This window comes from Macrotis lagotis, chromosome X (assembly GCF_037893015.1).
Source record: "Macrotis lagotis isolate mMagLag1 chromosome X, bilby.v1.9.chrom.fasta, whole genome shotgun sequence".
Lineage (NCBI taxonomy): Eukaryota > Metazoa > Chordata > Mammalia > Peramelemorphia > Peramelidae > Macrotis > Macrotis lagotis.
Genome location: NC_133666.1, coordinates 693,831,244 through 693,840,982, shown reverse-complemented (window position 1 = coordinate 693,840,982; position 9,739 = coordinate 693,831,244). Strand labels below are relative to the sequence as shown.

Here is a 9,739-nt window from a genome sequence, read left to right as displayed (position 1 = left end):
GTCCAGGGCCTGGAATCAGATAACCTGGTTGAGAATCTTGGTTATGCCTTGAAAAAAGTCACTCCTTTGAACCTCAGTTTCCCCATATATGAAAGGAGGGTACTGATTAAATTATCCCTAATATTCCTTTCAATTTTGAAACTTACAGGTCTCTTTCCCTGTGTCTCTCTCTGTCTCTGTCTTTCTGTTTTTCTGCCTCTCTCTGTCTCTCTCTCTCGGTCTCTCTCTCTCTCTCTCTGTCTCTCTCTCTCTGTCTCTCTCTCTTTCTCTGTCTCTCTCTGTCTCTCTCTCTCTGTTTTTGCAAGGCAATGGGTTTAAGTGACTTGCCCAAGGTCACGCAGCTGGGTAATTATTAAATGTCTGAGACTGTTTGAACTCAGGTCCTCCTGACTCCAGGGCCGGTGCTCTATCCACTGCACCATTATGAATGTCAGAGTTGGAAGGGACCTTAGAAATCATCTTGGCTGTGGCTGGGGCACCCAGATCAACAGATATCCACGAAGCCCCAGGGCTCCGTTTCTGGCCTCCAGAAGGTTATATTGTGCTCCAGTGTGGGAGCCATAGGAGGGGAGGGGATCTCTGCCCCTTTGGGACACTATCCAGGGGCGGGGGCGAGCAGGCAATTCTTCATTGGCAAAAGTGAGCCTGAAGGAAGTTGGACAGGAAGAGAAGGCTTCTACGAAGAGAGACAAGCCAGAGGCAGAGCAAGGACCAGAGCCCAGCCAGTCTGAGCAGCTCCCGACTCGCCAGGCTTCTTCCCTGCCCAGAGGCCACTTTTCTCCTGCAGCTCTGGACTCCAGTAATCCCCCTCCTCCAAGGGATCCCCACCCCCCAGCCAGCTCCCAGGGCAGCCCGCCCTCTCTTCTGGCTGTCCCACCTGTCTGGAGCCACCCCTTTCTCCGCTCAATCTCGCCTGGGGATACGACCCGGCGGGTGGCCATTATCAGCACCCTGGGGCCCTGGCTGAGTCCTGGGTGCAGAACCCGCGGTCTGAGCCTGGGCGCCCAGGAGGGAAGGAGTTAACTCCTCCCCCCTTGCCTGCCTGGGCGAGCCAGTGCTATTTAAGAGGCAGCATCGGCAGCCGAGGCTTCAGTCCGTCCGTCCCTCTGCTCTTTAGTCCCACCGGGCCAGCTGACAGTGGGGTGTGGGGGCACATCGCTGCCCAGAAGCACCCAGGAGCCCTGCGCCCCCGGTTCGGCCATGCAGCCCCGGGGACTATCACTGGCTTGGCTCACGCTGCCCCTTCTAGTCCAGGCGGCCCCAGACGGTGAGAGCCCCCCCCGCGCCCCGCTCTCCACCCTAATCTGCGCCCTGTGGGATCTCTGCTTTTCCCTGCATCTGTTGGGCATCAGTGCCCCTGTCCCAGGGCCAGTGAGTGGGTCTTCCCGAGTTTGGTTTGCTTTCTCTGCGCTCCGACTCTTGGCGCTCCCTCTGTCTCTCAGTCCTGTTTGTCTCTGCATTTCTGTCTCTGTCTTCCTGAGTCTCTCTGTCTCTGTCTCCTTCTCTCTCTTTCTCCCAGATAGGTGGCAGGGGGTTCACGTGGCTATTCTTGCCTGGTTCTCAGGAGTTGGCAGGGGTCTGGAGTCTCTCCCTTAACACCCCACCCCCTTCCTAGAAGGTTGCTCCTTCCACCCCTGGAGGTCCCTCCCCCTCCCCTTGCCATCTGCCCCCTGCTGCCCTCCCTTCTCCCTCGCTTTCCCTAATGGGCCAGTGCGGCCCGGGGCGGATCACACCTTACTAATGGGCTGGAGCAGCTGGGCAGCAAGAAGCTTCAACTTGAACCTGCCAGTCTCTGGGTCCGTGTCTCTGGCAGGAGGTGGGGGTGGGGTGAGGGAGGAGGCCCCCCAAGCACAGGGACGGGCAGGAAAACAATCTGGCCGACAACAGAGGGCAAGAGACAGAAGGGCCCCTTCTGGGCAGGGACAGCGCCCCCCCGCCCCGCTCTAGGAGAGAACGATGTGTTTGGGGGGGGCAACGTCAGTTCTACCTCCCCCCCATCTGTCTCCTACAGGCTCTTGGTGCTATGATTCCCAGAACCCCCAGTGTGGTGAGTAGAGAGCTGGCGGAGCTGTCCATGTGACGGGAGGGGCGCGGGGGGTGGGGGGCAGGTACAGACGGGCAGCTTTTGGCTTCGTCCCAGTGACACCTCCCCAAAAGGGACTCAGCCGCTTCCGGAGATGGTGAGTTGGCCCTGGCTGGGTGTTGGGAGACCAGCCGAGGAGAAGGCACTCAGGCCGGGGAGATCGGGAGCAGCTGGCTGACCTCTGGAAGTGGGTATCCCTGCTCATCAGTCAGACCGTGACCTGTGTGTGTGCGTGTTAATAGGTGTGTGCATGTGACTGTGTGTGGTTTTGAATGTGTGTATGTGAGTATGAGTGTGTGTAGTGTGTGTGTAGTGTGAATACGTGTGAGTGTGTGTGTAGTGTGTGAATATGAGTGTGTGAGTGTGTAGTGTATGTGTAGTGAGTGTGTGTAGTGTGTGTGTAGTGTATGAGTGTGTATGTGCATGTGTGTGTGCATGAAGTGTGTATAGTGTATGTGTGTGTAATGTGAGTGTGTGTGTGTGTTTGCGTGTGCAAGCGCGCTCTCCAGGCAAGGCTGCACTGCATGACGTGTGCAGCCGTTAGGAAGGGGGACCACGAACCGAGCTCTAAGTGGCCGAGGTCCTCAGCCCCTTCCTCAGTCCCTTTCCAAGATGGCTCTGGGGGAGCTCCTGGGTAGCTGAGGAGGGAAGAGAGAAAGCTGGTGAACCAGCCCGGCTGTCTGTGCTTGGGTCACTGCGGTCAGCTCCTCTCTGCGCCACCCCCATCTTTCTGTCCTCTTTGCCCCCTCTGTCTCCAGGCCCCTCCCATTGGAAGGATCTAGCCCACCCCTGTGGGGGCTTGGCTCAATCCCCCATCGACATTGACCGGCGCCAAGTGAAGCTGGACCTGAGCCTGGGTCCTTTTGTCTTTGAAGGATATGACTCAGCACCCCCAGGCCCCTGGAGGCTCCTGAATGATGGGCACACTGGTCAGTCACCCCCAAAACACAGGGACACCCAGGTCAGACCCAGAAAACCCTGGTGGAAGAAGGTGGGCAGGGGAGTCAGTCACCCCCACCCCCCAACACAGACTCATTTACTCTTTCAGTCACTGTCAGAACTTTTCCCTTTAAGACTGGAGGTCTTGACCCTCTAGGGACTCCCAGACAAGTTGAGGAAACACCTCAGAGGTGGTGGAGAACAATGCCAGCTGCACTGGCTGGGTCCCTGAGGCCAAGTCAGGGACGCCCGAAAACCCCAGGTGGAGAATCAGGGGATGGGTCCAAATATGGCAGTTCTGGGACTCATTCTGGTCTGGGTCGCAGTCTCCGCTTGTCCTGGTAGCCTCAGTCCCACAATGAGAGCTCAGAGTCCAAGCCCTCTGAGGGTCTTAGTTTCTCTTGATGTTTAGTGGTATAATCTAGGCCAGTTCAATAATCACCCCCTCTCTCTCCATCCATCCATCCATCCACCCACCTACCCATCCATCCATCCACCCATCCATCCATCTATCCATACACCCATACACACACCCATCCACCCATCCATCCACCCACCCATCCACCCAGCCATCCACCCATCCATCCATCCATCCACCCATCCATCCACCCATCCACCCACCCATCCACCCATCCATCCATCCATCCATCCATCCATCCATCCATCCATCCATCCATCCATCCATCCATCCATCTATCTGCCTATCTTTTGATGCATTTACCCACCCATCCACCCACCAGTTCATCTAGCTTTCTCTCTCTCTCTGGTCTGTTTGTAATTCTACAGAATAGAAACTCTCTGAGGACAGGAATTCATGTCTCCTCAGAATTTAGGAAGTGATGATTGACTCGAATACGCTGTCTGGGGATGTGAGTTCCAGGTTCCCCCTCGGGACCCCTCTATGGACCCTGGCCATGGAGCCATGGGCTCTGGCTTTGAGGGATGCTAAGGACTGAGGAGGGTCCAGGAGGGGAGGCTCTTACCCTGTCCTCACGTGTATACTCCCTGATGGCTCTCACCTAGCAGAGGACAGATGGAGAGCCAGACTCCTGTGTCCCAGCTGGACCCTGAAGAGGGAGCGTGTGTGTGTGTGTGTGTGTGTGTGTGTGTGTGTGTGTGTGTGTGTGTGTGTCTTTAAGGCTTCAGAGAATCCCATGGTCCTCCAGCACCCTGGGCCTCTGACTGAATGGTGCCCCCTTCCTTCAGTGTTGCTGAACCTGGAGGGGGCTCAGGGTCGAGGTCGGGGCCAGTTGTGCATCCAGGGTGGGGGTCTGCCCCACATCTACTGTGCCCTCCAGCTTCATTTTCACTGGGGCAGCCCCAAAGGCAACGGCTCTGAACACACTCTGGATGGGCAGCGGCAGCCTATGGAGGTGAGGGTCTGGGGCCAGTGACTGGGGGAGGGAATAGTGGGGTGGGCCCATGGCTATAGTGGGGAGGCCCAAGGAAGAGGGACCCAGAGTCCTTTCACTCCAGTGTCCGTGTCAATACAAAGGAGTGGGGCTGGCCTGGCCTGGCTCCATCAGAGCTCAGTCATGCTAATGGGGATGGGTCTGGGCCTCCCACAGATGCATGTAGTTCATATGAACACCCTGTACCAGAGCCTGGCGGAGGCCCGGGGCCACCCTGGAGGCTTGGCTGTATTAGCCTTCTTGTTCAAGGTACGGAGGAGGCTGGGAATGGGCAACTGTTTCTGCTGCTCACTGACTGATGAGGAAAGGGGAGAAAGCTGGGGAAACTGGGTGCAAGACGGTCTATGTGGAGGGGCACAAGAGAGCCAGAGAGAGAGAGACTGAGATAGACGGAGATACAGAGAGATAATGACCAACAGAAACAGAGACAGAGAGAAGAGAGAACAGAAACAAATATAGAGACAGAGACAGAAAGACAGTCAGAGAGATAAGAGACAGAGTCAGAGACTGAGAAGAGAGAAGAGGGATGAGAAAGAGAAAGGAAGGGATGCAATGGAGAGAGAGAGAGAGAGAGAGAGAGAGAGAGAGAGAGAGAGAGAGAGAGAGAGAGAGAGAGAGAGAGAGAGAGAGAGAGAGAGAGGAGGGAGCAGGAAAGACTGAGACAGCCCATATAGCATAACTATTGCTAACAAGGCTAATTCTGCCTCCTCTGGACAGGTGCAGAATGAAGACAATGCCAACTACGCCACCATTGTGTCTGGGCTGAGGAACATTTCTCACCAGGGTGAGGGCTCTGGAACCAAGGGGGCAGGGATCCAGGGGCCAGAAGGAAGGAGGTGAGGTGGGGGCACACGGGGAGAGAGGCAGGCAGGGAGGGAAAGAAAGGGGGAGGGATGGTCTGAGCATGCACTCATTTTTCCATTACCACCAAAAAGGGCAATCTGTGGAACTGGCATCCACCTTCCGCCTGGACCAGCTGCTGCCTGGCCCAGACCTTCTCTCCCGCTATTACCGTTACCCCGGATCTCTGACCACACCGTCTTGTGACGAGGTGGTCCTCTGGACCGTCTTTGAGGAGCCTGTCCCCATTGGCAAGAGCCAGGTACAGGGGCCCCTCTCGGCTGCCTGTCACTCATCTCTCGGGGGATGCTGGGGGCTGCCATTCCACGGGGGAGGATGGGGCAGTGGGCATCCCTCCCTGTGACCTGAAGTGCTTTTCTCCCCCCTTCCAGCTGGCCCAGTTTGTGTCCACTCTTCAGGCCAGTGCCCCGGGCACTCGGACCGTCAACATGATCGACAATTTCCGCCCGGCTCAACCCATCGGGGCCCGAAGGGTCTTGGCCTCCTGGGATGCCACAGTTAGCGGTGCCCCTGCCTTCTCCCTTCCAGCCAAGGCGTGGGCCCTGGCCTGCCTCCTCCTCAGCTCTGGCCCAGCTCTTTGACCCTTTTCCCACTTGTGCTTTGGGCCCAGCCTTTCCCCACTCTCACTGTTCTCAGGGGCTCCCCACGGGCTCCCTCTCAGGGGCACCAGTGAGGGGGGGGAGAGCAGGGCAGGGGAAGTGTTTTCTGTGTGACCTTAGAGAAGCTGCTTGGATTGTCTGGCCCCGATCAAACGGGGGAAAAGCCCTACTCTACGTGAGGAGGCGGGCTTGTGGGACAGCCGATTCCGTGATGGCTATGAAAGGGTCTGGGAAAGTCAGTGATGGAAGGGCTCTGAGTGGGAGTCCGAAGCTGAGCTCCACACCTGGGAGCCTGAAGGCTTTCCCCTTGCCTGGCCTCAGACCCCACTTTGAGACTAACGTTGGACAACAGGGTATCTAAAGGCTTTTCAGTGCACGTGGCCCTAGGGTTACGGGATCTGAAGCTGGGAGGGACCTTAGGGATTACTGAGTTCATCCCTCACAGGCTCCTCTTCTCAGATCCCTCGTAGTTCAGACAGTCCCTCATCTGAGGCCTCTCCCAGCTTCCTGGCATCCCTTGCTCTAAGTCCTCTTACCCCCCCCCCCAGCCCTGAATCCCCTGTTCTAAGACCCGTCCCTGTCCTGACATTCCCTGTTCTAAGGCCCCTCCCATTCTAACAGTCCCTAGGGCCCCTCCAGCCCTGATATCCAATGACACAGGGCTATGGGGCAGCCCCAAATAGAATTTTAGTACTCCCTAAGAACTCATCTCTTGCTATGATGGAATGCCTCCGTTCATTCAAACACTGGGTACCTGGCAAGGGGTAGAGCTGGCTCAAAAATATTCCTGGGGGAGTTTTCACAGGGCTGCTGGCTTTGCCTAGGAGATGTGCCACACCCACCCAAGCACAATGCATCCAAGCCACTGATGCCAACTCCAGGATGCTTTTCTTCTCTGAGATGTGCCTTTTGAAACCTGGCAGGTCAACTTCATTCAAATACCGCCTGCCCTTGGTTAGAAATACACTTTCTTTTAGTTTAGGTTTTTTTTTTGGCAAGACAATGGGGTCACACAGCTAGGTAATTATTAAGTGTTTGAGGTTGAATTTGAACCCAGGACCTCCTGACTCCAGGGCTGGTGTTCTATTCACTGCATCACCTAGCTGCCCCATAAATACACTTTTGTTATGGTCTGTATGTGTTCCCTACAGTGGTAGCAGTCTCTTCCCCCTCCCTTCCTCATCCTCCATCCTGATTGGTCCCCAGCAAGATCTCTGAAACACCAGAGACTAGCATAAGTTATACTAGCTCTTCCTGGACCAGGACCCTGAGGGCAGCTCATTCTTTTTTTTTTTCCCCCTTTTTCCCCTTTTTTTTGGCAAGACAATGGGGTTAAGTGACTTGCCCAAGGCCACACAGCAAAGCAAGTATTAAGTGTCTGAGACTGGATTTAAATTCAGGTCCTCCTGACTCTAGGGCTGGTGCTCTATCCACTGTGTCACCTGACTGCCCCTGCACCACCTAATTGGCCCAGCATCTCATTCTAATTCTGTGCGCTGGGAGCTGCCAAGATGTTAGCCTGGCCTTGTGTCTTCCCACCCTTCCCTCTGTACCCCCTCTGGGTCAACAGGGAGGAAAGGTCAATATTTTTTAAAATAAATTTCATTTATCAACTGATGACTTCTTACAGACTTCATTTCCAAGGATGGGATGAGGATCAGTGGGATCCTCTGGGGTCAGATTGTGAGTCTGGGGGAAGTTAAGGGTCCAGGTGACAGTTCTTGGTGAGACTGAAAAGCTAGGTAGTGCTGGCCATTGAGAAGCTGATGATCTGGGCAACGCTGACCAGCAAGAGGTTGATGATCCAGGCAGAGCTGACCAGGGTGAGGCTGGTGATATGGAGACTGATGATCTGGGTAGTGCTGGCCAGGGAAAAAGTGATGATCTGGGCTGTGCTGGTCAGGGAGGCCTAGGGACCGTCATTGATGCTGGCTGGTCTGAGGCCTCCATTCCCTTCCCAGTTGCTTCTCTCAGCCCTCTCTTCTCTTCCAGTCTCAGCAGGAACTAAAAAAAAACCAATGTAATTCCAGTAGTAAGTAAGAGCCTGGGGGAGAGACCATCCAGTTTCCTTCCCTTGGGGCAGGAATCAGTTGCCCCAAGCTCTCCTTGATGCAGGACATGAAGGCTTGAAAAGATGAAGCCACTCCAGCAGAGACAACCAGGCTCTTTGACATCAAAGCCAGTAAGACTCCATCCACCAAAGGGCTGCCCCCTAGGCCACACAGCCACCATCTTGGACTCCACTTGTGTCTGTGCTACAAAGGCTGAGCTGCCCATAGTCATCCCTACGTTTCTTGATTCCCTTGGAAAGACTGGATGGAATGGAAGTCACCTGGAATGGAAGCCATTAGCCAAATCCTATCCACCCTCCATTACCTTGAGGTATATGAATCTCAGGCTAGTCCTTTATTTTTTTATTTTTATTTTTATTTTTTTAGGTTTTTGCAAGGCAAATGGAGTTAAGTGGCTTGCCCAAGGCCACACAGCTAGGTCATTATTGTCTGAGGGCGAATTTGAACCCAGGTACTCCTGACTCCAGGGCCGGTGCTTTATCCACTGCGCCACCTAGCCGCCCCTAGACTACTCCTATCTCTTCTCTGGGACTTAAACTGGGGACCATAATACTTGGGCTGCTTCAGGGAAAGTGCTTTCTAAATCTCAGGGACCTGGAGAAAAGGGAAGGAAAAGAAAACCAATTTCTCTTCTTCCAGAAATTCAGTCTGAGTCGGGATATCTCTCCTTGGTTCTAGAGGGCCGGCTCTCTGGCATCCAGAGCCACCTTCTGCTCCCAATCTCTGACTCCCCAGGCTCCCCTAGCCAGGCCATGCTGGAGGAGGGGAGTGGGAAGAATGCTAAGGTCCCTGAGCAGAACCCCTCCAGGATTGGGATAAGGGGAAGTGGTCCCAGGTCTTTTCCAGCCTCCACATAATGGTGTGAAACAAGTTATAGAAATGGTCCAGTGATCAGGAGACCATCCTCCAAAGCTCATCAGCCTCACTTTACCTTCCTCTCTTTGACCCAGTGTAGGAAGCCCCTGCCAAACTGAACCACTCTACTGGGGTCGGGGTGGGGGAAGATGCCCTTTCCAGGCACTGTCTCTTGACTCAGGTTTGCCCCCAGATCGTGGGATGCCCTCCCTTCCCAGACAATCATGGGTGCATTGACCTAAGGTTGGAGCACTCTCAGCCAGCAACCTTCCTTGCCACCCCCAGACTGTGACCATGCCATCTCCCTCCTGGGGTTCTTCAGCCCTCTCTTTAGAACTGATCTCCTCCTCCCTTGGAATCGCGGGAAGCTGGAAGTGGTAACTGCAGGCCGTCGTGGATGGGGTGCCCATGGAGCTGGCCTTCAGCCTCTGGGTGCTGCATGTGGAGCTGGCCACGGAGCTGGCCACACTGCAGGCTGCCCTGGGACATCTGGGGACCTCTCCCAAATCCCCCTTCCCGGTGACCCTGAGAGAGGGACCCTGGATCCTACAGTTGCCCTCACCTAAGGGAATCCCAGGACAATGAACCTTGAGAGCAGGAAGGGACAGTGAAGCTCTTTTGGGGAGGAATTTGGGTTCAAATCTCACCCCCCCCCATACTCCCTGTGTGACTTTCGCCATCTCCTGAGCTTTAGTTTCATTTGGAAGGCTCCCCAAACCTACACATTGTGTAGACCTAAGTAAGCTTCTGGGTAACTCGGTGAGACCGAAAAGCTGGGCAGCGCTGACCAGCGAGAGGTTGATGATCCAGGCAGAGGTGGCCGGGGGGAGGCTGGTGATATGGAGACTGATGATCTGGGCAGCGCTGGCCACTTACCACTTACCACTGGATGGGCAGCTCCTTGAGGGCCAGGCCAGT

The 9,739-nt window shown here is 55.2% G+C and overlaps 1 protein-coding gene across 1 annotated transcript; it reads left to right on the top strand.

Annotated features, from left to right (window-relative positions):
* Nucleotides 1-1,200: 1,200 nt before the first annotated feature.
* Nucleotides 1,201-5,876, top strand: LOC141499605 (carbonic anhydrase 15-like). Its single transcript, XM_074202265.1, has 8 exons — nucleotides 1,201-1,267; nucleotides 2,012-2,047; nucleotides 2,842-3,012; nucleotides 4,229-4,395; nucleotides 4,591-4,683; nucleotides 5,152-5,218; nucleotides 5,370-5,536; nucleotides 5,667-5,876. Exons 1-8 carry the CDS (start codon nucleotides 1,201-1,203, stop codon nucleotides 5,874-5,876), a joined length of 978 nt encoding a protein of 325 aa, XP_074058366.1.
* Nucleotides 5,877-9,739: the final 3,863 nt, after the last annotated feature.

Coding starts and splice junctions, on each gene's coding strand:
- LOC141499605 (XM_074202265.1), top strand. CDS start 1,201: ATGCAGCCCCGGGGACTATCACTGGCTTGGCTCACGCTGCCCCTTCTA. Junction 1,268..2,011: donor AGTCCAGGCGGCCCCAGACG/GTGAGAGCCCCC, acceptor TGTCTCCTACAG/GCTCTTGGTGCTATGATTCC. Junction 2,048..2,841: donor TTCCCAGAACCCCCAGTGTG/GTGAGTAGAGAG, acceptor CTCTGTCTCCAG/GCCCCTCCCATTGGAAGGAT.